We start from the raw sequence: 27,317 nt of genomic DNA on the forward strand, positions 1-27,317 counted from the left end.
CTCAGCAAGAATATGAGATGGAGGAGTCTATACACTGTCTTGCCCTGTCACTCACAAATGTATAGTTTATCTTAATGATGGACAGAGAACATAAATAGGGTTTTACCTTTTGAAATTTTTCTGTTTAAACTCTTAAGAAGTATTTATTCATCCACGGCTGTGTTTTCAACATCTCTACACAAATACTTAAACAATGGATTTGCAATGAAAACCCTTTCACGTACTTTTTCATGCATTAGATGCATACACAGTGAAGTTATTTAAAATTTAGAGTGGAGGGACCCATGAGGCTTTTCTAAGCTATCTGCAGTATAATTTGCCTTTCATAGCAGTTATAGTAATGCCAACAAAAGGGAGAACATTGTAAAAGCTACTTTACAGAACGAGAGCATGAACCAAACACTTTTCAAGGATTTTTATATAGATTAAAACACTATCCCCACAACTTTGGCAGGTATTGAGCTGGCTGGCCATTAGCAGGAGCCAGGCCATGTTCACTAGGACAAGGAAGGTGCCACGGATAAACCTAGTTCCAATAACTGCTCCCTCTAAGTTGGCTGAGAAGTATTTGATGTATTAGGTTTGTAAAACTAACAAGATGAAAGTAAGTCAAGTACATGATGGCTTCCCTATCATCTGTGACATTCAAAGACATCTCAACAGAACTCCTCCTCTGAACAACAGGCTGTCCACATTTTGATTCTATAAATTCTGTCCACACTTGATTCTTGGTATCAAGAGTATATGAACACTCTGATGTTGACCTAATCCTAGGGCAGAATAAGGTTCTTTACACAATCTTTTCAATCACAGTCTTGCCAGTGAATCCTCTGATGGTCAGTAAAATTTCCATACGAAAGCTTGTCCACCCTCCTTACATGCTGAGGAGTTCCGGTGGTTACGGATTTTCTGCTGTTGTGTAAGCTTTACAACACAGGTTTTTGCACATCCTTTGCTTTCACAGGGTTTCAGGCCCTATATGGCCTCTCTGATGAGCTTTAAGATGAGCTCAGTTAATTGTATGGATGTTGCCACATTCCTTGCATTCACTGGATTTCACACCAGCACGGAATCCTTTATGTTGAAGAAGGCCTGAGCTCAAATTGAAGGTCTTTCCATTCTTTACAGTGATAGGGTTTCGAGCCCACGTGACTTCTCCACTGTGCAGGAAGACTGAACTAAATCTAAACACTTTCCCATATTTATAACATCCATAGGGTTTCTAACCAGTGTGAATTATATACAGGTAGCTTAAGGTTAATTCTAAAGGCCTTTCCACGATCATTGTAATTCTAAAGCTAATTTCCAACATGAATTTCAGCATGTCAAATGAAGTTTGATTTTTGACTAAAGGGCTTCCATCAAATTCTTAACACTGGTAGTTTCTCCTCACTAGTGTAAATTCTTTGATGTGCTTTAAGGTATCTGACACAAGAATGGTACTTTTCACATTCTTTATTTATAAGGGTTTTTGCCAGTATGAAATTGGTAATAACACCAGAAGGCTTCCCCACATTCCTCGTATTAAAAGTACTTCTCACTGTTACACACAGATTGTGGAGTCCCACAAAAACCAAAGAGGAGACCAAATCACATATGTAAAAGCAAAGAAGAGCCTCTATTTAAGCTCAAACTTGGACTCTCCATCTTTCCAACACAAATGGTTGAGAGCAGAGTGCTCAGCCCAGACAGGGTAGGGCTTTGTTTTGTTTTGTTTTATCACAGCAGAGGTTGAGGGTGAGGTGACTTTTGGGGTTCAAGAAGGTGATAGGTTGTCATTTGTCTAGGGGTGTCTTGGTGAAAGGGATGGATGTGTTCCCGGCTAAGGGACATCAGGTGAGCCTATCTACAATGGTTGGAGCCTTCGCAATTACCTTTGGTACTTTTCCCTTGGATGGTCCATTCCTGGGTGGGCTCAGTTTGTGTCTTTTCCTAGAGTCAGGTGTTGCTTTAGGGTAAACCAAAAACTCGGACCTCCTTGAGCCTTGGCATGGCAACAGTGTAGTGACTCGGCAGGGGTGTTCCAAGTCGCCCTGGGACCTACACTCACAAGTATGAATTCCCTGATGGTGAGTAAGCTGGTAGGGAGGTCTGAAAGCTGACCCACACTGCACACACCAAAATGATTTCTCTCCAATACGAATGTCCTGGTGCCGAGTGAGCTGTACCAGAACAGTGAAGGCCTTCCAACACTGCTTACACTGAAAGGGGCCCTCACCAGAATGAATTTTCTGGTGTTGCATGAGGTTTGCGCAACAATTAAAGGCTTTCCCACACTCGTTACATTTATACGGTTTCACACCAGCATGAATGATCCTATGTTCCACAAGGCTGGAGACTCGCTTGAAGGACTTGCAACATTGCTCAAGTTTAAATCTTTTTTTCACTTGTATGAAGCATGCTTTTATGGTAATTAAGCTGGCTGGGAAGATGAAAAGCCTTTCCACATTCTTTACATTCATAAGGTCTCTCACCACTATGAAATCTCTGATGTCGGATGAGATACATATTAAGTCTGAAGACTTTCCCACATTCCTTACACTCAAAGGGTTTCTTTCCAGTGTGGATACTCTGATGCCCAGTTAAATTTGAACGCCGACGAAAGTATTTCCCACACTCCTTGCACTGATATGTTTTCTCGTCAGTATGGATCCTCTGATGTTCACTAAGTTGGTCCTTATGTCCGAAGGCTGACCCACACAGCTTGCACTTGAAAGGTTTCTCAACAGTGTGAGTTTTCTGATGCTCAGAAAGGTATACCTGAAGCCGAAAAGCCTTCCCACACACATTACACTCAAGGGGTTTCTCTCCAGTATGAATACTCTGGTGTTGCACAAGGAATGAGCCACAACTGAAAATCTTCCCACACTGCTCACACTCAAAAGACTTCTCTCCGGTACGAATGTTCTGGTGCCGAGTGAGCTGTGCCAGAACAGTGAAGGCCTTCCCACACTCCTTACACTGAAAGGGTCTCTTACCAGAATGAATTTTCTGATGCTGCAAGAAGTTTGAGGGACGTTTAAAGGCTTTCCCACACTCGTTACATTCATACGGTTTCACACCAGCATGAATGATCCTATGTTCAACAAGATGGGAGAATCGCTTGAAGGACTTCCCACATTCCTCACATTCAAAAGGTCTCTCAGCACTGTGAGATTTCTGATGTTTTATAAGTAGGTAGGGGAGTCTGAAGGTTTTCCCACACTCCTCACATTCAAAAGGTCTCTCACCACTGTGAGACTTCTGATGTCTTGTAAGTTGTTGGTGGAGTCTGAAGGTTTTCCCACATTCCTGACATTCATGGGGTTTCTCTCCAGTATGAACAGTAAGATGCTGAATAAGATTTGAACTACAACTAAAGGGCTTCCCACATTCTTTACATTCATACGCCTTTTCTGTGTTGTGAGTCAGACTCTGGCTGGTGTAAGTAGGCATTTTTCCCTTGTTAGTAATCTTTTGATCTGCATCTCCATCTTGATAGTCCTGTAGTCTCTTGAATGTTCTAGAGTTGGGGCCACTACTAAAACTGGAGCTCTTGAGGTCACAAGCTTTACTTACATGCTTTATGCTCTGTTTGTGTAAATTTACATTATAAATATGATTGTCTGGAGATATTTTTTGAGCTTCATAATCTGACTCCAAATCTGAAAGAAAAGGAGAAAGCAAGACTATTTTATTTTACACACACACACACACACACACACACACACACACACACACACTCCATTAAATGCATGGCCAGATTCTAAAGTATTTTCTGAGAAGCTGAACAGGAGCAAGGAGAGCAGCAATAATGAAAGTTTAAGGAAGACAATACTCTTTACAGTAGAACAGGGTGGAAATGGAAAGGCATGTCTGCTTAAAGAGATTGACACAAACTATACTGAAAACAATCTTATGTGCTTCTTTACATAGGACATGAAATACACACCCTATGGTGAAAGGTTTTTAACCAAATTGTGAGAAAAAATCTATTCCACACAAATACATAATCTACCTGTCATCCTTTTAAAAAAACGGCCTGGCCAGGCGTTGGTGGGCACGCCTTTAATCCCAGCACTCGGGAGGCAGAGGCAGGCTGATCTCAATGTTCTGGAGGAAGCTTCACCTCAGCTGCCCGTCCCCCATCTCTCTGCCTCGGAACCCTGCCCAGACTCAGAAAACCCACCAAAAGGTGGCTCCTCCCCCACAGATGCTTAACCACACCTACAGGATACTTAAGCTGCCTTCGAGAGAACGACCATGTGGTTTTTTTGGCCTCTTCTCCTGTCTCCCCTCTGGGGGCTAAAAAACCATTCAGGAGCATTTTAATTCTTAATTTGATTTGTTTCAGTTTGATTTGGATTAGCACATCAGTGGAGAGACTTATTATCGGGGTGCAGAACCTTTCATCTAAGTTTGAGGAAAGCCTGGTCTATAGAATGAGTTCCAGAACAGCCAGAGTTGCACTGAGAAATCCTGTCTGCAAAAGAAAAACAAAAGAAAACTGGCCTGGATTTGGAATTCTGATTAAAAAAAAAAAAAAGTGAGAGGGGCACTGATGAGCGAGGTTCTTTTGTGTATGTTTATCTTATTGGTTGTTGAATAAAGCACTATTGGCCAATGAAGAAGCAAGTTAGGCAGGACTAGGAGTCAAGGAGGATTCTGGGAAATGTAGTAAAGGAGTGTTGTGACCCAGGCAGGAAGTGACATAGCAGGCAGACTCATAAAGAAGGAAGTCGTCCCTTTCTCTCTTCCTCCTGCTCTCTGCTCTGCAGTGGCCATGTGACCCGGGCAGAGGACGCCAGCGGAAGGCATCCTCTATAAGATAAGTCTTATGATTATGGATGATAATTAAGACTGAGCTAGCAAGTAAGAAATCCTAGTCAGTTGGCCAAGCAGCATTTGTAACTAATATTGAAGGGACCAGCTTCCCTTTTGGCAGCCATAACGGCAGAACACGTGCTTCTATGACCTTGTCCTAGACACTAGAAAGTCAGATGCCTGTCTCGTGACAAGGAACCTTAGTCACTAGAAAGTCAGATGCCTGCCTCATGACAAGGAACCAATCAGAAGTTAGCTGGTGGCACTTTGCTTTACGGACAAACACACAGCAATGACGCACAGAGCATAGCAACCACCCTGGGAGGGCCTATGGGCCATAACAACCAGTTGACCAATCAACACAGGGCAAGCCCCCCAAGCCTGGAGGCACACCAATCCTGAGCCTGTGCGTACCCCTAGACACTCCCCTTACGCTGCCCTATAAGATCTCTCGGGAGCCCCTAGGAGCTGTCTTTTCTAGCCATCCGCCATGGCGGGTGGGTGAAAGACCCGAGCTAACATGGGGTTAGCTCGTTAAATTACAATAAAGCCTCGTGCAGTTTGCAGCAAGCTCTTGAATCCACCTGGTGATTGGGGTGACCGAGAACGTGGCCTGGGACCCCGGGTACTTGAGTTTTCCGGGAGGTCTAACAATATAAATCTCTGTGTATTACTTGGGACCATAACATGACAGCAGGCAGAAGAACTTGGGCGGCCTGGCGGAAAGACCTATTGTTACAGGGCACAAAATCTTTGGTAATAACGGTACACAAATGTAATCCCAGAAACAAAGAGCCAGAGGTAACAACTAGTCCCGGCAAGTCAGTGAGACTCTGTCTGGGGAAAAAAGAAAAAAACAAGAACAAGCAAAAAATGGAAACAGAAAGAAAGGGGGAGATGATACATTCGAATTTCAAAGAAAACTAAGGATCTCTGGCCAGGGAACTAGATATGATAATTGAAGATCATCACTTATTCCCCATCTCCTCCAAATCCAGTCTTCTAGTCTCAGGTCTGCGCAGACCACCTGCAAGCTGCAGCCTGCCCTTCATCCCTGTCCCCATCTCCAGCTGGTCACTCAGATCCAGACCTCCTTCCCCCCAGTCACTGCTTCACACTAACCCACAACTCCAACAGAGATCCCTGGAAACCTGGAGGCCACTCGGTCCAGTGGAGCCGACTGCAGGTCCAATCCCCAGTCCCACCCCCAGCACAACTTCCTGTGGCATCGTTCAGCTCTCTGACCTCATTCCTAGGGGACTAAGCAGATCCTAGTGGAAGGCCTGCTTTCTTTTCTCCTGTGTGTTAGGTTTCAGACAAAAGGCTGCCATGCCTATTTAACATATCAAAGCAGTTCTGGCCACCAGGTTCCCCCTGCCTCCCTTAGTCCCTACCAGTTACAGGGTATGGCTGGCTTGCTCTGCCTGCTACACTAAAGTTCTCCAGCCCAGGGTTTGGGTTGCCCTCCCCACAAAGGTTGCGGCCCTTTGCTATATAATCCAGCAATTTTAGCTCTGCCAACCCCTTTCACCTACTCTCTTTTTGGACTCCTTGCTGCTGTACCTGGTTTCCCCACCCCTCCAGTCTCCCTTTGCCTCTCCCCTCTCTTCACATGGCTCGAGTTCGTATCCACTCTGGGCTTTCCCAGGTGCCTGCCTCTGGCTATGCTCTCCCACATATCTACATTTTCTCCTCTACCACATATGGGAACTAGTCACATTCCTTTCGTTTTTATTTTTATTTTTTTTCATTTACTGTGGGCCCCTCAAGCCCCCCAGGTGTCAGCTCCCAAGACCTAGAAACACATTTAACCTGGATGTCCAGTGGCTACACCTATCGGGATCCAACAAGAATTCCCTACTAACAGCCAGGTGGTGGTGGTGGTGGTGGTGGTGGTGGTGGTGGTGGTGGTAGCGCACGCCTTTAATCCCAGCACTCCAGAATCAGAGACAGGCAGTTTCCTATGAGTTCAAGGCCAACCTGGTCTCCTGAGTGAGTTCCAGGACAGCCTCCAAAGCTACAGAGAAGCCCCGTCTTGAAAAATGAAAAAAAAAAAAAAAAATCACAAAACCCAACTACTAACAATACACAACCACCACACTCTCCTAAGAGCCAGAGAGGGCAACAGAAACCAAGGAACAAAACTCTCACCCAACTAAGACAACACCAGATATCAGCACCTAGAATTACAATCTTCCCAAACCCAGATGCCTATGTGCCAGTGTGAAAACACAGTAACAGCCAGGGCAGTCTGCACAGGAGCTCAGCAACCCTACCGCAGCAGGTCCAGAGCATTGCCACAAAGCTGAAAGGCCATTGCAATAGCCTATATGTATATGATACATGCTATTAAAGAGGAAATGAATAAATACCTTAAAGAAATCTATGAAGACACAAACAAATCATGGAAGGAAATGAATATAACAGTTCAAGACCTGGAAGTAGAAACAGAATCAATAAAGAAACCCAAACTGAGGGAAACCTGGAAAAGAAAATTCCCTGGGATTCCTGGGTGTCTTTTGCTATGTCCTCCTCTCTATCTCTAACTTTGTTAATTTGGATCTTCCCTCATTGCCCCTAAGTTACTTTGGCTAAGGCCTTGTAAATCTTACTGATTTTTCTCAAAGAAACAATATTTGTTTCCTTTGTTGTTCCTATTTTATTGATTTTTAGACCGGAGTTTAATTATCTCTCGTTATCTGCTCCTTTCTGGTGAAACATTTTTTCTTTTCTGTTTTTCTTTTTCTGGTTCTAGAGCTTTCAGTTGTGGCATTCATTGCATTGCTAGCATGAGCTCTCTCCTTTTTTTTTTTTTTTTTGTGTATATATGTGCTTAGTGCTATAAATTTGCCTCTTAGAAGTTCAGGAGGTATTACCATCCCCAATGTAAAACCAGGGGATGTCTCATCCTACCAGTAATACTTGCTCAAACATATTCATTGATGTTCTAGTCATAATAGCCAGGAATTGGAAACAACATAGAAGTCCCTTAACAGAAGAATGCATTACGGAAACGCGGTACATTTATACAATGGAGTGTAGGGAGAGATCTTACTAGGTACCCCTAGTGCTGGCCACACCCATTTGTAAAGGAAGATTGCCATACACAGGATAGGATGTCATAGGTTAATTTTATTGAAGAGAAATCACTTACATTTCTCGAGAAACCGATAACCCGGGGTCAGCGCTCCAAGCATCCAGTCTCAGCTGCTCTCCAAGACCTGGCCGGAACCCCAAGAGAGAGAGCCACGCTCCTCTCCCTAGGCCTATATCCCATACGCCCCATAAGCATCTGTGGCCACGGCCAAAGGGGCATGGTCAGCGCTACAGGTACCTAATAAGATCTCTCCCTACAACGGAGTATTACTCAGCTGTTAAAAAAATAATTTGAAGTCATGAAACTTGTAGGTAAATGATGGAACTAGAAAGTTAGACTCATAAAGACAAATATGATATGCAATCAGATATATAAAGATAGTAGCTGTTTAATCAACGACAACCTACAATCTGCAGAACTACAGAGCTTAGGTATAAAGTAAGAGACTAGGGGGACACATAGATCTTATTAGGAAAGAGAAACAGGATAGTTATAGTTGGATAGGGAGACTAGAATAGGCATTTAAGTTGAGCAGGGGAGGGGAAGGGGACACTAGGGAGGAAATATGGAAATAGCTAAAACTAAGGGGAATTTGAGGGGCAGTATGGCAACCCGATATAGTAGAAGCTTTGTAAAGTACAGACATGCATGTAGGCGATTTAACAAATTGCCAAATAACGGAGGAGACAGCTCTCTAATTGAGTATCTTTTGACAACAAATGAAACTTCCAGTCCTGAGACTGAATTACATTTAATTAAGTTGTTGGCCTAAGTGTGTCATGGAAGCCCCAAAACAAACAAGGCAGTTGCTAGGACTATACCTTGTTCTCCAAAAACTGACGACAAGCGGTGGCTGACACTGAGCCTTCACCCCTATGTACCAGTGTCTTTAGTAAAGGAAGGTACTCTACACACTACCAAAAGAGAAACATAAACACCAAACTACACACAAACCCTTGGAACTAAGCCAGCAAAAACCTTTGCTGGTCTTCCCCAGCAAGATATGCTAGGGCCATGGCGGCAAAAAGCTTGTGGCAGTAATCATAAGCTTTGACTGAAGGGTCATTCCATGAGATAAAAGCCATCACTGATGATGAATGAGTGACCAAGAACCTGAGACTACACAGCCCAGGGATCTAGGGCAAAACCAAATACTATTGTTCTAAATCTCAAAAAGAAAAACTAAGCAATAAAATGGGTCCTAATGATATTCTGTCATACTTAATAGACCTTACTCAGCCACCATCAGAGAAGCTTCCTTCTGCAGCAGCTGGGAACAAATACAGAGACCCACAGCCAAATGGTATACAGAGAATGAGAGATCTTGGGACACTCGGCCCTAAAGGGATGTTTCCATCAAATCCCTCTCATCACGACTCAGGGAACCCCGTGGAAGAGAAGGTGGGGAGAAACAGTGTAGAAGCCAGAGAGAAGGAAAACACCAAGAGAACAAGGGCTCTAAATCAACATGATCAAAGCTCTATGATATCACAGGGCCTGAGACAGCAATGCCCAGGGCTGGCACCGCCCAACCAGGTCCTCTGTGCACTCACTGATATGGCCTCCAGTTTAGTGTTTGTATGGGATTCATGAGTGCAGCCAAGTGGGTTTCTATTTCTTGTGCTTTTTCTTGGGCAATTTCACTTGTTTGTTTTGTCCAGTTCGAATGTGGGAGTTTAGTTTCAAATTATTTTATTGTAGTATATTTTCTATTAGTATTATCCCTTAGAAGCCTGTTTGTTTTCTAAAAGAGAAAGAAAGCAAATAGATCTAGACAAGGGAGGACATGGAGAAAATTGGGAAGGTATAGGAGGGGAAGCCAGAGTCAGGATACACTATTGAATGAAAACAAATCTATTCTCATTAAAAGGAGAAGGGAAGACAACTAAGGAAACCTAATAATAAATACATTCAAAAAGTCTGGTCCTGAAAATGTCCACAAAACCAAATTCAAAACAAAAATGCCCATCAAAATGGGAAAACCCATAAAGAAAACTGTACTTCTGTGGATCCTCCTGAGGTGATAATTTTCGTAGTATGATAGTAACAGATTGTTTACCCTAACTAGGGTTGATAGAAGGTTGTTAATGGATAATATCCTGCTATTGGATGCATGAAATGCCTGGCATCAAGTGTCATATTAGCAACATACGATCAAACAGTTCAACATAAAATGTTTAAAATGTAGTTGCAGGCATAAACACAGCTCATGAGGCCAGAAGTTTCCAATTAGTATATTTAGATGACTGTAGTTCTTTCTGATTATCTATTTGGGAAGGTTTGGTTGTTGCTGTTGTTATTTGTCTGCATTTTCTTGGCTTACTTTTTTTTCTTTTTTGGTTTTTCCAGATAGGGTTTCTCTGTGTAGCTTTGGAGCCTATCCTGGCACTTGCTCTGAAGTCCAGACTGGCCTTGAACTCACAGAGATCCACCTGCCTCTGCCTCCCAAGTGCTGGGATTAAAGGCCTTGGCTTACGTTTAATGATTCATTTATTTTCATTTTCTGTGTTCTTATGAGTGCCTGTATATATGTATGTATATGTGTCTACCATTTGCAGGCCTAGAGCCAAAGGAAGACAAAAGAGACCATCAGATCCATTGGACTTTGGAGTTGTAGGCGACTGCAAGTCTCCCTGTGGGTATTGGAAAACCACTGCACCATTGGGAGTGAAACCTGGATCCTCTGTAAGAACAAGATGTGCTCTTAACCACTGCACCATCTCTCCAGCCCCTCTATGTTTTGAGATGGTCTCATGTAGCCTAAGCTGGCCTCAAACTCAGTACGAAGCTGAGGATAACTTTGCAGTTCTGATCTTCCTGCTTCCACCTCCCAAAATCTGGCATTATAGATATGTGCCCTGTGTTCCTCTAAGAACCCAGACTAACACAGGACACATATCTGCAGTGAGAAGCACAGGCTACACCATCACACCTTGATTAGGGTGACTTTGAAGACACAGAATTAAAATATTTGCTATGTCTCACTGTGTTACTGCATTCCTGGGGTTCAAAGTATCATTGGATCAGTGGTTAAGAGCACTGACTGTTCTCCCAGAGGAAACTGGGTTTGAGTACCAGCAGCTAAATATAACTGAGGGAATCTTGACACTCTCTTATAGACTCTTTGGGTACCTGCACACATGTGGGCACACACAACCACAATAAAACACATTTAAAATGACAGAAAGAGGTAACTGCTCCAGTAAGAGGGAGGAAGATGAGAACAAGTTTCTGACTCATGAACTCAAAGCCCCTGTGACAGCTTTTGCTATGACCGTGACGTCCTTCCCAGGTCTCAGCCGTGTTCTTCAACAGGTCTTGGCACTCTGAAGGAAATGTGTCAACCCAGTGTCAGGCATGAGGTGACTCTCTGACCACATGCTGTGTCCGGCCATGCTGGAGCCCCGCCTTCCTCTTACTCACCTGGGCTGGGCCTGTCTGTTTCTTCCTTCACCACCATCCAGGGCTCTCTCTCTTGCTCTAATAAGGTGATCAGATGTGGTTTGGAAATGGAGCTTCCCACTTAAAAGAAAGGAAAAAAAAAAAAAGAAAGGACACATGTGTTGACTATTTTTTTGTAAGACTTGACCCTTCTAATTATCACGGGATGTCCTAGAACTTGATATGCAGACCAGGCTGGCTTGCACTTACTTGATCTACCTGCCTCTGTCTCCCAAATGCTGGAATTAAAGGTGTCTGTCACCATGAGCTGCCTGTGCAGATTTTTAAAATACAGACTTATTTATCATAAATGTCCACACACTTGGCATGGTGGATCATGCCTGTAAGCCCAGCAGGTGGGGAAATGAACCAGGGCAGTGTGCACTGCATAGCAAGACCCTTATCTCAGAAAAAAGTGGGAGGGTGCTAATCTCATTTAAATACAGGTCAGGGTTTGTCACATTAGGGGAAAGTACACATACTGGGTGAGAACATGAACCCTTAGGCTACACTGTCTAGTGTAAACCCCATCTCTGTAGCTCACTGATAATATCTTTTATGTAGGCAAGTATGTAAGGTTCTATGCTCATTTTTTTTTTTCATCTAAAAACTGGAAATGGTGGCACACACACGTAACCAGAACACCTGAGGAGTGGAAACAGGCAGATGAGAAGTTCAAGGCTGGCATTAGTTTCATGGCAGGTTCACAGCCAGCCTGAGCTACATGAGACCTGGCCTCAAAAAAAAAAAAATCAATAATAATGATAATAATAATAATAACAATAATTTAGATTGATTTGATGGCATCTACTAGATAGGTTTCACACTAAGATCAAATATTATATTCAGATACTTAGAATACTGTATGACCTATGCTAACACACAATTGCTATTTTTTTTTAATTTCTATTTTTCTATGTTGCAATGCTGGGGATGGGACTAGGGTTTGCGCATGCTGGACAACTGCTCTACCGTTGAGTTACTTCCCTTGGCTTGTTCACGTTTACACCTCATTCTTACAGATTTGCTCAGTGAAAAGGACAAATTCACAGACTGAAATTTCCCTGCAAAGCCTGTAAAGGAAGTGTTCACTGAGGAAAACAGAATGTGTTCCTTTCTCTTTTGATTCGATTCTATTGATTTATTATGAAGTGAAAGATAAAGGCTCTTTTATTTAGGTGTGTATGCATGCATGTAGAGTATGTATGTTTCTATGGGGGTATATGCACAAGTGTGTGTAGGCATGCCTGCATGTGTGTATAGGCCAGGCTCCACTTTAGTTTTTGAGACAGGGTCTTCCAGGCGTTGGTGGCGCACGACTTTAATCTCAGCACTCTGGAGGCAGAGGCAGGTGGATCTCTGTGAGTTTGAGACCAGCCTGGTCTACAGAGTGAGTTCCAGGTCAGCTTCCAAAACAATACAGAGAAACCCTGTCTCAAAAAACCAAAGAGAGAAAGAGAGAGAGAGAGAGGCAGAGAGAGAGAGAGAGAGAGAGAGAGAGAGAGAGAGAGAGAGAGAGACAGAGAAGGTCTCTCTGAACCCAGAGCTCAATGAGAAGATCTCCAAGGTGTGGACAAAAGGCAGGCGCTTCATGAAGCTCCTGCTTTCACCCAAGGAAACCCCACATTATTCCTTTGGGAAGAAGGCAGAACTCAGCTACGTCATAAAAAGTCTATTGATTTTAATTTGTTTTATTTTATGCACATGTGTCTGTCTACATGTACATCTGAGTACCACATGCATGCTTGATTCCCATGGAGACCAGAAGAGAGCTTCAGATCCCTGCAACTGGAATCACAGATGGCTGTGAACTAACTTAGTCCAGTTCCATTGCAAGAGCAGCCAGTTCTCTTAAACTACAATCATCTCTGTAGACCTGAATGCTATTTATTGATTTGTTTCCTTATTTATTTCATTTAGTGTGTTTATGTATTTTGTTTGGTTTTGTACAGAAGGCTACCTTGGAACTCACAAGGTACCTGAAGGTGACTTTGAACTGACAATCATCTTTCTGCCTCAGCCTTCTGAGTGAGGAATGACAGGAATGAGCCGCCAAGCCCAGCTTCAGCTACCACAGGAAAGATGGCCCTGTCTTTACACTCAGAGTGAGGAAAGCCAACAGTGTAGAGGACACGTCCCCCACTCCTGGGGACAGATGGCCTTACCCACTGTGACCAGGTTGCTGTAGGTCTCCAGCATCAGGTCCCTGTAGAAGGCCCTCTGAGCAGCATCCAGGCAGGCCCATTCCTCCTCAGAGAAGTCAACAGCCACATCCCCAAATGTCACTGCGCCCTGAAACCACAGACACAAGTTGAGTGAAATGGGAAAGGGTTCAAGATGGACAGACAGAAGGGAGAGGACTCCAGAGTGGGAAAGGAGCCATGGAAATGCTCACGGCGCCTGACTGCACGAGCTCCCCCAGGAAAGGACGATGGTCCCCACCCTACACATCCAAAAATGTGCATTTCCTTTCCATCCTCATCCTTCAAGTTAGCCCCACAAGAGAACTGTCACCTGGGTCCAGTGTAAAACACCTAAGAAATAGTGTGATTCCTTGAGTTTATTATGGTCTCAGATGACACTGTAAAGTTGTTGTCACCAAAAAGATTTTTTTAAACTATGTAAGATCCTTATTCTTTGCCCTCTTCAAAAACAAAAACCGAAAAAACCAGATGGCACATGTGTCTCAGGCCTTCCTGAGCTCTGGAGACCGCCGTCCCCTCCAATCACAGCCTGGATGTCCTGTCCCTCTCATCACTGAACTCTGCCTTGAATTAAAGTCCCTCAAGCAGGTCATCTCGTCACACACATGCACCCAGGCCGTTCACTCTCAAACCCCGTGTCACCAGCCTGAAAACACCAAAGATGTCAATCAGGATTCAAAGGACACCATGGCCTCAACATTCTGAAACCCCCAAAGGCCCTGCTTCCCTGTGGGACTGTGGCCTCCTCTGCAAGGACAGCTCCCCCTGACCACAGACCAAGCAGACAGCATATGTGCAGGAAGGCATCCAGAGAAAACTCCAGAAGCAGCAGGAGAGAGGCACAGACAGCAAGTGCTCTGACCTTCAACCCTCACTGTGATGGACGGGGCAGCCTGGGCTGGAGGACTTGGGGTCCTGGGGAAGCTTCACAAGAGAAAGACAGCAAAGAGGCACCTAACTGAAAGTCACCCCATGGAAAGAGAGAGAGTGTAACTTACACAGGCCATGTCTTGAGAAACAGTGCTGGCCATTCTTCTTCAGGATCCTCCCCTGGGGACAAAAAGAAAGCCTTTCATTGGATGTCACTTGATGTTCCCAGACTGACTGGGGTCTGTGTGACGTCACTGACTACTTTGTTTCTCCAGCATCCGCTCTCACGCACTCCTCTCCATGGCTCACAGCCTCCCACACACAAATAGAGGCAGACAGGAGTCCACAGAGAGCCGATCCTGTCCTAACCCCAGACAACCCACCGACAAGGGCTCAATGAGGACATGCAGAGCATAACCATGTCTGCCTTGAAGTTCCTGCAGAAGATGCCAGCAGAAGGGATCCCATCTTCCTTCCTGAGATGCAGCTAGGCCTATACTGTAAGCAGAGGTTCCTACTGGAACCCCACCCTCAGGGACGACAGGCATTACACCAACTGTAACACCTGTGAACACTCAGGGCTGAGCAATGCACACCTGCTGTGGGATTATCCTTCTGTACCCTGAGAATATGTTTTACTCTGGTTGGATGATAATAACATGGATGGCAGAATAAGGCTAAATGGGAGAGCCAAAATGAGCACACAAAGAGAAAGAAGGGTGGAGTTAGAGAGTGAGGGACAGAGATGAGCCAGCCACCAGGGAAACAGATGCCAGAGGACAGGTAAAAGCCATGAGCCAGGTGACAAAATACAGATCCAATAGAAATGAGTTAACTCACGTTGTAAGAGCTACTTAATATTAAGCCTGAGCTATAAGCTAAAGGTTATGTATTCAGCATAAACTTCTTTGTGTACATCTGCCTGAATTTGTGTGTGTATTTGGGACCTGGGGGTCAGGACAAAAAAAGTCTGCCTTGGTTTACACATGGCCCAGCTGGAGGGCCTGCAGCTGCTATGCTGTCAGGGTTCAGCGTTCTGTATCCACTTTTAGTAAATGGAATCATACACTATGGGACAATTTCCTGACTCATGCATGATAATTGCTCATGCTGTATTTATTAAACAATGAATTTTTTATTTTGCTTTGTTTATTGAGACAGGGTTTCTCTGTGTAGTCCTGACTGTCCTAGAATGCACACCATAGACCAGTCTGGCCTGGAACTCAGAGATCCGCCTTCCCCTGCCTCTAAATTATGATCCTTTATAATTAGTTACAAAACATGCTGTCACAGGAGGTATAATCTATTTCCCTCTTTCCATGATTTCCAAAATATACAAATATTTTGTATATTACAATGTCACCTTCACTCCGTGTGTCCTAAGCTTTGAGTCTAGAACTGGGTTTCTCTACCTCAGGACACTGACGTGATTACTCTGTGTTGGGCTGTGTGGCTGGACTCTCCTGTGCTCTGGACAACATCCAGCAGTATCCAACCTCTACTCAAAAGATCTGAGTAGCACACACATCTCAGAACTCCCTGAGACAGTATCCTGTGGAGCAGTCATCACAAACGGGGGACCAGTGCTAGAGCTAACAGGTCTAAGCTAAGCCTTGTTCCATACACTTTGGGTTTGTTTGTTTAATTGGTTTTTGCTAGAGTCTTACATGTATTAGACTGGCCCTGATGTCCTAATGGTCCTTCCTCCATCTCTCATGCAGAGATTACAGTCAGGCACCACCATGCTCAACTCTCAAGTACACATCTGATAATCCTATGAAATTATACATTTTTGTCTCCTCACAAAATTATATATAAACTTTCTTTTGTTTCTTTATCTTTCCTTCCCTCCTACCTCTGCATACACCAGGCTAGCTAGCCTTTCAGGGGTTCCCATCTCCACCTCCCATCCTGCATAGGAGGGCTGGGATTAGAGACAGGCACGGCTGCGTCTGGCACTGCAGTTTCGTGCTGGCAAACACTGTACCCAGCCCACGTTTCTACATCGCTGTGATAGTTCAGTGTGTGACCTCATGACGTGTATGACTGCCTTTACTTCATGAAGTTTATGATGCCAGACATCATGGATAAAATGCAGAAAGTCTTCCAGATGTGGGAGTGTAGGTTGACATTGCCAGCACTGGGTAGACAGCAGCAAGAGGGTTCTTCAAAGTCCCAGGCCAGCCTGGCCCACATGGGTTCCACACTAGCCTCTGCAATCAGTGGTGCTGGCCAAATTCAATTTTAACATCCAAAGGAATGACACTAGCTCTTCAATCACACCACATGCAAAAGTCAGCTCAAAACAGATGAAAATTTAAAGGCTTAAACTGATACTAATAGAAAACTAAAACAGGAAAGCCTCCATGACACTGGCATTTGGGGCATTTCTGTAAAAACACAAGCAACAGTGGACAAATGGGATTTACATCCAACTAAAACCTTTACACAGCAGAGGAAACAGGAGTAAAGGGAGAGTCTAGACAACGGGACAGATATTTGCAAACTACACGTCTGACAAGTAGTTAACATCTATTCTCCAGCACCGTGACTTTATAAGGAATAAAGAAAATTCAGTGACAAGGACACATGGTAATTAAGAAGCAGGCAAAGACAGAAATAGACGTTTCCACACATGGAACATCACTAGGACCTATTAGAGGTACATGGAAAATAAGCATGAGAGAGATACACATTAAAATCACAATGGGAGGACTCCCCATGCCTCATAAGATTGTCAGTTAGCAGGGGAGCTGGAAAGATAGCCCAGTATTTTTAGATACCTGATGCTCTTGTGGAGGACCCAGGATCGATGCCCAGTACCCACAGGGTGGCTCACAAGCATTCCTAACTTCAGTATTAGGGAATTTCACACCCTCTTCTGGGTTCCTCAGGCACCAGGCATGCACAAGGTACAAATATATTCATGTGAGCCAAACACTAGCAAATATAAAAAAATAAATAAATAAAATGAAATGAATCTTTTTTTTTTTTTTTTTTTTTTTGGTTTTTCGAGACAGGGTTTCTCTGTCCAGCTTTGGAGCCTATCCTGGCACTCACTCTGGAGACCAGGCTAGCCTTGAACTCACAGAGATCCGCCTGCCTCTGCCTCCCGAGTGCTGGGATTAAAAGCATGCGGCACTAACACCCAGCTTGAAATGAATCTTCTTAAAATGTGTCTTTCAGAAAGGAAACATAGCATAGAGAACATAGAGGAAAAAGAACACCGCTGGAGGAAATGTAAATTAACACAGTCATTGTTGGAAACAATGCAAAGAGAACTGTCACATGATCCACAGATCCCACTCCTGGGAAGAGACACAAAGGAAAGAAAATCAGTGCCTCCCAGGGACACTTAAACTCCACATTTATTCCATTATTTACAGAGCTGAGACATGTAACCCCAACAAGAGATGAACGGACAAAGCAAATCTAGAATGAGGTCCGAAACACAGTGCAATGATATCCAACCAAGTACTAATAATATACGGATGAACGTGTAGAAAAATAAGGGAGATAAGCTGAAGACAAACAGACAGACCAACGCTGGGGCTGGAGAGATGGCTCTCCCCGACAGCTCACAATGCCGCTAACTGCAGCCCCAGTAGATCCTCTACGCCTGGTCCCTGAGGGCACCAGTGCCCGTGCTCACAGACCCACACACACACACGGAATCCTGAAGAAAAACAATCAGCCTTTAAAGAAAAAGACCGACACTCCCATCTCACTCTTGCAGAATCTGAAAATGTTATCTCACAGGAACAAGTGACATGGTGGTGGGTGGGGGTGACAGTCAGTGGCTGGCGCTGGGTCAGCAGCACGGTGGTTGAGAGTGGGGGATGTGGATCCTAAGGGACTTGGGAGGACGAAGATCTAGGGCTACAAAATTCCAGCCACACAACACCACTTCCGGATACATCAAGCAACTCGGTGATGATGACTTATGGCTTTGAAAAGACTGGGAGAGTAGAAATTAAGAGTGCTCACTACAAAAAATGTGACAGGTAGATTTAGTCATCCCAAAGGACACAAAGACTCCAATTTATCATGCTGTAAACAATACAAAAAAAAAAAAACTCATCTAAAACTTAGCAATAACAAAATAGCCAGCCCCGCTCTACATTAGCGCATTGTCTTTTCCTTGTTACTGTTTTTGAGATGGGGTCTCACTGTGTAGCCGAGATAGCCTGGAACTCACCGTGTGGACTAAAGTCACCATGAGCATACAGAAATCTTTCTCTATCTGCCTCCTGGTGCTGATATCAAAATGCACAGGATAAACCCACCCTTTTAAAGTCCTTGTCTTAAAAACACAACCGGTAACATTATTTTTAACCCTCCCTTGTACTACGAGAAACTGAATGCACCCCAAATGACCACACAAAGCCACAGCTAAAACCCATCAGGCCGCTATCACATGGCTGGCACTGCACTGACAGGCTTTACAGCCGTCGTTCTAAGGTTCGTGACAAGGCTATAGAGCCAGACGGGGACGGAACCAAGACTGCAAACCAGACACCACAGAGCCACACCCCACCTTCACCCTCAGCGTGGCCCATCCGGATCCGGGCAGCACGAGCCATCCACACGCAGACACCTGAAAAGCAGTAGCTCTCAAAGGCGCCAAACCCTGCGCTGTGACTTTCCCGCTCCAGAAACCCTCGAGCGGGAACAGAGATCGTCTCCCACCTCCGTGCTTCCCCTGCTCTGACAGGAAGAGGCCCTGAAAGATCAAAGGCTGTGTGGAGCCAAAGAAACAGTCATCGATTTAGCAAATCACAGCTCGGAAGCGCTGAGGGTGAGCTCTCTGGTCCTCCCCGTCTGTAACGTCCTGGGGACAGGGAGTGACTGCAGAGAGAGACGTCAGGGTCTCTGAAACGATCGCGTGGACACTGAGTGGAAAGGAGGGGACGATGTGAGGACACAGTGGTGGAGGCGCCAACTGCACACTCCGTCCTCACTTCCTGACGACTCTCTACTCAGCACCACAGCCTCGTCTCTCAGACAGGAGGGAAGAGCAAACTCACTCTTGAGTCTGAGGTGCGCGGCGGTGACGCTCGCACTCGGCTCCAGGCCGTCCTTGTCCTTGTGAACCCGAGAGAGCGCAGACCCCGCGCCCTGGTGAGCGCCCCGCCACTCCCCTCCCCTTCACTAGTGTCGTGGGGAGGGAATGGGGGGAGAGAGACAGAGAGAGACAGACAGAGACAGTGAGAGGAGAGAGACAGAGAGAGAGACAGAGAGAGACAGAGACAGAGAGAGGAGAGAGACAGAGACAGAGAAACACACAGAGAAACAGAGACAGAGAGAGAGACAGAGAGAGACAGAGACAGAGAGAGACAGAGAGAGAGAGAGACAGAGAGGGAGAGACAGACAGAGACAGAGAGAGGAGAGAGACAGAGAGACAGAGAGACAGAGAGAGAGAGACAGAGAGACAGAGAGAGGAGAGAGAGGAGAGAGAGAGACAGAGAGAGACAGAGAGACAGAGAGAGGAGAGAGAGGAGAGAGAGACAGAGAGAGAGACAGAGAGAGGAGAGAGACAGAGAGAGACACACACAGAGAGAGACAGAGAGAGGAGAGAGACAGAGAGAGAGAGACAGAGAGAGAGGAGAGAGACAGAGAGAGACACACACACAGAGAGACAGAGAGACAGAGAGACAGAGAGAGAAACACAGAGACAGAGACAGAGAGACAGAGAGAAATAGAGAGAGACAGAGAGAGAAATAGAGAGAGACAGAGAGACAGAGAAATAGAGAGAGACACACAGAGAGAGGCAGAGAGAGACAGAGAGAGAAATAGAGAGAGAAATAGGGACACACAGAGAAATAGAGAGAGACACACAGAGAGAAATAGAGACAGAGAGAGAAATAGAGAAAAGAGAGGAGAGACAGACAGACAGAGAGACAAAGACAGAGACAGAGAGACACACAGAGAGTCAGAGAGAGACAGCGGGGCGGACGGCGGCTGGCCCAGCGACGCCGACAGAGATCAGGTGTGCACACACACACGCGCGCACACGTGCACACTCACAGCCACGCACGCGCATGCACAGACACGACCACCGTCCACACCCGCACTCAGCACTGTGGCTCCAGCCTCCCTCAGTGGAGAATTACGCCAAACAGAGATTTCTTCTTCCAACCAGAAAGATGAACTTCCACATGAGCGGCCCGGGCTGCCGGAACTGGTTGCTGGCTTTCGGCGCAGTGGCCCCTGGGAAATGTAGTCCCGGTGTGTAAAACTCCAGGTAGCCTACAGCTCTGCCAGTCAAAGAAATCGCAGCATGCAACGCGGGCCAGCCCGTCCGGGATCTGCCCCAGGGGCTTGTGGGAGCCCCCGCAGGGGCGCGCGCTGAAAGGGGAGGCTCCCTGGGGGATCCAAAGGCTCTCCCCGGCCCTGCGGGCGGTTTGTCGACTCCCCCGTGGAGCGCGCAGACGAGCTTTAGTTCAGGGTGCAGAACCGGGGTGACATCAGATGGGGACAGCGCTGCTCTGCTCACGCTTTGCCCGAGACCCCTGCAGCAGGTTCCTCCTCGCTGTGCGAGCATGGGAGCGACTGCGATGAACCCGAAAACACTGAACCACAGACTCGGTTGGTTTCGATCGTGGAGAGCAAGGGCTGGTTACAGGAGAGATTTCTGTTCTGATGCAAGCAGGGTTCGGCTGAAATTCAAAATCACTTTTTTCGTCTCGTGTATTTACACAAGACTTCTTTTTAATTCAGAACCGGGTAGAAAACTGATGTCAAGATAATAGACGATCCTGGTAAACAGCACTAATCGTATTAAATGATTTAAACCTAAAGTATGAAGCATATAGATTGTCAGGTTAGATTCGAAATTAAGCAAACCCAACCATGTGTGTGTTAATACAGAAAATATGCAAAAGGTAAGTACTCTAGCTGATTAGTGACCATTTTCACCACAGTCAGTTGACCTAAGTCTTCTTAAAATTCGAAGCAGATGGGGACGAAGAACGTTGCCAGTGGAAACAAACTTGGCTGGGCATGGTTACACAAGACTTTCATTCCCAGCAATGGAGAGGCGCAGCCAGGTGGATTGTAGGGTAAAAGGCCCAGGCAAAGAAACTAAGCAATCCCTGAGCACAAAATATAGCACCCTGGCCCTGAACCCAGAGCCAGGGAAAGAAACACACCCTGATCTGAAACCTGGGCCAGTGAAAGAAACATTTTATCTCTGAACCCAGAACCCAAGAAAAACACCCTGACTTTGAAACCAGAGCCAAAGAAACACACTTTGGCCCTTGAACCAGAACTAGTGAAAGAAATGTGCCCTGGCCCCAAAACTATAGCCAAAAAGCTAAACTAGGCCAGTGAAAGGAACACAGTTTGAGCCTCAAACCAGACCCAACTCTGCTCCTGACCAAGTAAAACAGGAACCCAACCAATGCCTAAGCAGGAAAACCAACCAATCCCTGAGCAGGAACCCAACCAATCCCCAAGCCAGAAAACCAACCAATCCCTGGGCAACCTGATTCTGAAATCAGAGCCAGTGAAAGAAACACTTTATCCCTGGACACAGAACCAAAGAAAACATCCTGACTCTGAAAACAGAGCCAAAGAAACACACTTTGGCTCTAGAACCAGAGTCAGTGAAACAAATATCCCTAGGCCCTGAAAATAGAGCCAAAAAGCTAAAAAGGAAGTAGTTTGGCCCTGAAACCAGAGCCAATTCTGCCCATGACCAACTAAAATAACCAATCCCTGAGCAGAAAATTTCTCCCTGGGAAAACCCCGCCCCTGAGAAGCCCTCCATGAGCCCCTTGCCCGTTCAGTGGCTGGCAGTGCTTTCCCACCCTGGCAGAGGCAACCACTCTCCTGGACTCCTTCCCAAATAAATCTGCCAAATGGGTCGTGGGTAAAGATCTTCATTCACCGGTGCAGAATAGAAGAATCTTGCTGAGATGTCATTAGGGAACTGAGCAAAAAAAAACCTGGCAGCGATGTTCCCTGAGAGGGGCTGAGCCATTAAAAAAAAAAAAAGTAACATTTCTCAGAGCCAAAGGATGCTGCACTTCTGTGGGGGCTTCTCTTCAGCAGAGTGAAGCTGAAGAGGTAACATCTTCTTCCCAGCAGAATGGAACCCTGAAAGGGCGGGGCGGGGGCAGAGCTCAGGTCTCTCTGCTCTCACTAGGAGAGAAGTTTGCTATATCCTGAGGGGAGACCATCCCCCACTCACAATTAAAGTAGCCCCGGGCAAAGGGAAAGTGGTTCCGTCCTTAGAGGCTGGATCCCCCTGCGGCCTAATAAGGCTAAAGTCCTTCTTCTTCTTCTTCTTCTTCTTCTTCTTCGTCGTCGTCGTCGTCGTCGTCGTCGTCGTCGTCGTCGTCGTCGTCGTCTTCTTCTTCTTCTTCTTCTTCTTCTTCTTCTTCTTCTTCTTCTTCTTCTTCTTCTTCTTCTTCTTCTTCTTCTTCTTCGTCTTCTTCGTCTTCTTCGTCTTCTTCGTCTTCGTCTTCTTTTGGGTTCTTCGAGACAAGGTTTCTCTGTGTAGCTTTGGAGCCTATCCTGGCACTCGCTCTGGAGACCAGGCTGGCCTCAAACTCACAGAGATCCGCCTGCCTCTGCCTCCCAAGTGCTGGGATTAAAGGCGTGCACCATCAACGCCCAGCTGGCCAAAGTCATTAAAAAAAAAAAAAAAAGACCTCTGCTATTCTTTTTTTTTTTTAAAGATTTTTATTTATCATGTATACAACATTCTGCTTCCATGTCTATCTGCACACCAGAAGAGGGCACCAGATCTCATTATAGATGGTTGTGAGCCACCATGTGGTTGCTGGGAATTGAACTCAAGATCTCTGGAAGAGCAGTCAGTGCTCTTAACCACTGAGCCATCTCTCCAGCCCCCCCAAAGTCATTCTTAAGGTGCCTCTGAGTTTTCTTTCCACGGATCCATGTGAACCCAACACCAGCGCTGCAACATTTATCCTTTGTGGTCCAGGGTCCATATTAAAACATCTTTTCCCTTCTTCCCCATTACACAGGAATATGTGTGGCATAGCTGTGCTGTGATGCACAAAGGGGTTTCTCAGTTTGGAAAGTAGCCGAAGAGTCCTACCATTAGTTAGTATGTGCCCGCCATTAGTGGCAGGGGCTCAGTGACATTGCTGTTGTCCAGATGATCAGCAGGCAGCAGAACAAGGGAGGTGCCTAGGTTAAAGGTTTTGGATATTAGACAAGTCCAGTCCTTGTAATCCATCTACAGGGACACTTCTCCATTCTGGTGGGAGTGCAAACTTGTCCAATCACTTTGGAAATCAGTATGGGAGATTCTCAGAAAATTGGGAATCAATCTACCTCAAGGCCCAGCATAGCGCTCTTCCGCATATACCTAAAAGGTGCACACTCATACCACAAGGATGTTTATTTGCTCAGCTATGTTCATAGCAGCATTATTTGTAAGAGCCAGAACCTGGAAACAACCTAGATGCCCATCAGCCTACCATACTAAAGTCCCAACCAACTCTCCCCTTTAAAGAAACTACCTCAGCCGGGCGTTGGCACACACCTTTAATCCCAGCACTTGGGAGGCAGAGGCAGGAGGATCTCTGTGAGTTCTCCAGAGTGAGTGTCAGGATAGGCTCCAAAGCTACACAGAGAAACCCTGTCTTGAGAAACCAAAAAAAGAAAGAAAAAAAAAAAAGAAAGAAAAGAAACTACCTCACTTCATACATTCCAAGTCACAGTCCTGATTCCCATTCTCCAGGAATCTGCAGGATCCTCATGCCTGTTTTCTACTCTTGGCAAGATCTGGCATTTCGTTACTTATTCCCAGCCACAAATCAGTCAGGATTGCTTGTCATGCTTAGACCCCTATTGCTAGTTTGAATGTAACTGTCCCCCATAATCTCACAAGGAGTGACACTATTAGGAGGTGCGGCTTTGTTGGATTGGGTATGGCCTTGTCGGAGCAAGTATGCCACGGTGGGGTGGCTTTGAGGTTTCCTATGCTCGGGATACCGCCCAGTGTCTCAGTTGACTTCCTATTGCCAGAAAAATGTAGGACTCTCAGCTACTCCTGCAGTTCCATGTCTGCCTGTACACCGCCGTTCTCCCTGACATGCTGCTAATGGACTGAATTTCTGAAACTGTAGTGAGCCACCCCAATTAAATGTTTCCCTTTAGAAGAATTGCTGTGGCCATCGTGTCTCTTCACAGCAATAGAAATCCTAACCGGAAACAGCCCCCCAGTCCCCATAACACACGGGGATAGCAACTAACTGGACTGTCAGTCTCTTGGCTGACAAAAATCATTGTGACTTTACAGCCCAAATCAACATTAGAGGACTGTAAGTGCCATGCTTACTTACTGGACCTAGGATAGCCATTAGGAATTAAACTAGGCCAGTTGGAGGAGCCACAGTAAGACCAAGGCTGTGACAGTTTTATTGAGAATAACTAGATTTTTTTTTAATTTAAGAACATTATTTTTCATTTTACATACCAAGCCCAGGTCCTCCTCCCTCCCCTTCTCCAGCCCCCACCTCCAACCCTTCCTACTCCCATCCAGTCCTCAGAGGGGATAAAGGGAGTCAATAAAAATAAAGTCAGTCATACCAAGTTGAGGCAGGACCAAGCCCTTGCTTCTTGTATCAAGGATGAGCAATGTATTCCACCATAGGGAGTGGCCTCCAAAAAAAGCCAGTTCATGCCTCTGAGATAGGTCCTGGTGCCACTGACAGGGCCCCAACAGACCAAGTCACCGGGCTGAGCCCCTGGAGTTGAGTTGAAGAGGGAGGAGGGATCATATGAACAAGGAGGGTCAAGACCACGATGGGGAAAAACCACAGAGACAGCTGGCCCCAGCTAGAGGGAGCTCATGGCCAGCGGGCTGACAGCTGGGGAGCCTGCATGGGACCAAAATACCCCCTCTCTAAATGTGGTGTTGTTGGCAGTGGAGGCTCGCAACTCATAGGGGACACCAAATAACCTCTAGGATGGCTAAATTTCCACTTTGCTTTCCTTTTCCCCCATCAATGAGAAACCCTTTTTGTTGTTTTTAACAAATCTCAATCATTTGATTTTTACCAGCACAGACATGATAGCCAGATGCTGGGGTGAAAACCTGCTAGCTCACAGAGGCAAAGAAAGCACCAGGCTGACCTTCCTCCTCTGCCAATGTCCCAGAAAGGGCTTTCTCAAACTATACCATCTCTACAAAACTCCTCCAACCCAATGTTCCCCTCTTCTACTTCTGAATCTCTCTATCCATTCTCTTGACTCCCTCTTACTCTCTATGGTTACTTCCTGTCAATTGGTTGCTTGTTCTGCCCCTTGACCTAGGAAATGTTTTTTATTTAATCCTGTTTACAATAAGCAGAAAGTTCTTGGGTTAAAGGTGTGTGCTAGTGCTGAGCTGCACCATAACTCCAAACAGATTGTTCCAGGAAATAACACGATCTCAGGGTTCACTCAGGGTTCTCAGTGTGATCAATTATCCTACAACACTCTTTCTTTATAGATAGCACCATGGATATGGATTGTAGTAAGAGTATAGGGGCTGTCTGTCTAGTTGTTGGTGGGCTTTCCTTTTCCCCATCTGAGAGTCTAGATAAGATTGAACTGTTCTGCTCTCTGGGCTGAGGTATCTCTCCCAGAGCCTTGGGCCCTAATTATTTCAACTGAAGTAACTATTGCAGCCCCACATAACTGTTTTCATCTTTAATGAAACTGCTCCCATCTGGGTAAGGCACTGCATTGAAATCTTCAAGGGTGTGTCATCTCAAGGCAGTCATGGATGAGCACCTACAGCACCTCAGCCAAGAGGGTAGCACGATTTATGGCCATGGGCTTCTCAAACATGACATGAGGGTGATCCAGGAGTAGGGCCTAGAACTGGTCATGCAGGCATTAGATTGCCAGCATTCTGGTGTTCCTCAGGAGGGTCTCCACTGCTCAGGATACTGTGAGTGTAAGATCCTGACCCAGAGTTAACTTATTTGGTTTTTGTTTTTTGTTTTTTTATTAGACGGACAGAATCTACGACAGGTCTCACATAGGTGAGTCATCCTGTCACTACAGGACAGCTTTGTCACCAGACATTTTTGTGGCCCCTCAGTTTGGGTTGAAGTACCTTTTGCAATATTTTTCTTTTCACACACAAACAGATGAAAAGGTTTTGACCTGGCTGGAATCACTTGGGCTAGAACCAAACTCAGAGCTGTTTTTAAATTCTCAAACATTCTTTGTTTACACTCAGTCCATATTAGGTGCTCAGTTTCCCCTTTTTATTTGTGTATAGAGGACTTGCTATTTCCCCAAGCCCTGGAATCCAAGAGGCACCAATACCTAGCCACACCTGGTAACACTTGAACCTGTCTATTAGTCTCTGGAGTCGGGATGTGAAGGATGGCAGCAATCCTACTCTGAGACAAGCTCCTTTGGCCTCTCTTCATCAGGTACCCTCTGATGTACAAAAGGGCTTTCTGTGGTGACATTGTAGCTCCTGGTCTAGAGCTCTCTTAGTCCCTCGGTGGACCTTTTATGATCTATTTTAGTTGAGAAGCTAGGAGGAGGCTAGGAGTATGGTCCCAGGAAACCTGTGATGGGGGGCAAGAGTGTCTCAACAAACAGGATTGAAAAAAATTTTTAAATCCTTGGGTCAACCTAGTCCAGGTAAGTTGTCATCTGTAACCTCCCTTGGATCCCTCCATTTAAAAACAAATATGGGTTTACTCACCCCTGCCAATGGGCAGCTGAAGAACGCATCTTTCAGGTCCAAGACAGTGAACACTTGTCTCTCTGGAGGAATCAGACTCATGGGAGTGTGGGTTTGGGTCCATGGGGTGGGTGGTTTCTATGCTCTCTTATTCATTTTCCTCCAATGTTGGATGAGATCCTGCATTTCTTCAAGACAGGACAGGCATATTCCAAGTCCATCTCTGTCAGCC

At 45.6% G+C, this 27,317-nt stretch overlaps 3 protein-coding genes across 5 annotated transcripts in view; all 3 read right to left on the bottom strand.

The window, feature by feature from the left end:
- LOC100767190 (zinc finger protein 60) overlaps nucleotides 1-11,423 on the bottom strand; it is a 36,431-nt gene extending 25,008 nt beyond the window's left edge. Inside the window, exon 1 of the mRNA XM_027430469.2 lies at nucleotides 11,324-11,423. The gene's annotated coding sequence lies outside the window, so the exon portion shown is untranslated. The remainder of the gene's footprint in view (nucleotides 1-11,323) is intronic.
- On the bottom strand, nucleotides 401-27,239 carry LOC118237742 (zinc finger protein 60-like). The gene is given in 6 exon segments (XM_035449230.1): nucleotides 401-2,375; nucleotides 2,377-3,644; nucleotides 11,324-11,422; nucleotides 13,507-13,633; nucleotides 14,544-14,595; nucleotides 27,107-27,239. Coding segments are annotated over 5 exon segments (2,070 nt in total). The 5' UTR covers nucleotides 14,577-14,595; nucleotides 27,107-27,239; the 3' UTR covers nucleotides 401-1,832.
- LOC100767190 (zinc finger protein 60) overlaps nucleotides 14,548-27,317 on the bottom strand; it is a 39,484-nt gene continuing 26,714 nt past the window's right edge. The window contains exon 6 of one of the 3 annotated variants that reach the window (XM_035449237.1): nucleotides 14,548-14,595. The gene's annotated coding sequence lies outside the window, so the exon portion shown is untranslated. Of the gene's footprint in view, nucleotides 14,596-27,155; nucleotides 27,309-27,317 lie in introns of those variants that run through there. The other 2 variants (XM_035449235.1, XM_035449234.1) reach the window with 2 other exon arrangements.

This window comes from Cricetulus griseus, chromosome 9 (assembly GCF_003668045.3).
Source record: "Cricetulus griseus strain 17A/GY chromosome 9, alternate assembly CriGri-PICRH-1.0, whole genome shotgun sequence".
Classification (NCBI taxonomy): domain Eukaryota; kingdom Metazoa; phylum Chordata; class Mammalia; order Rodentia; family Cricetidae; genus Cricetulus; species Cricetulus griseus.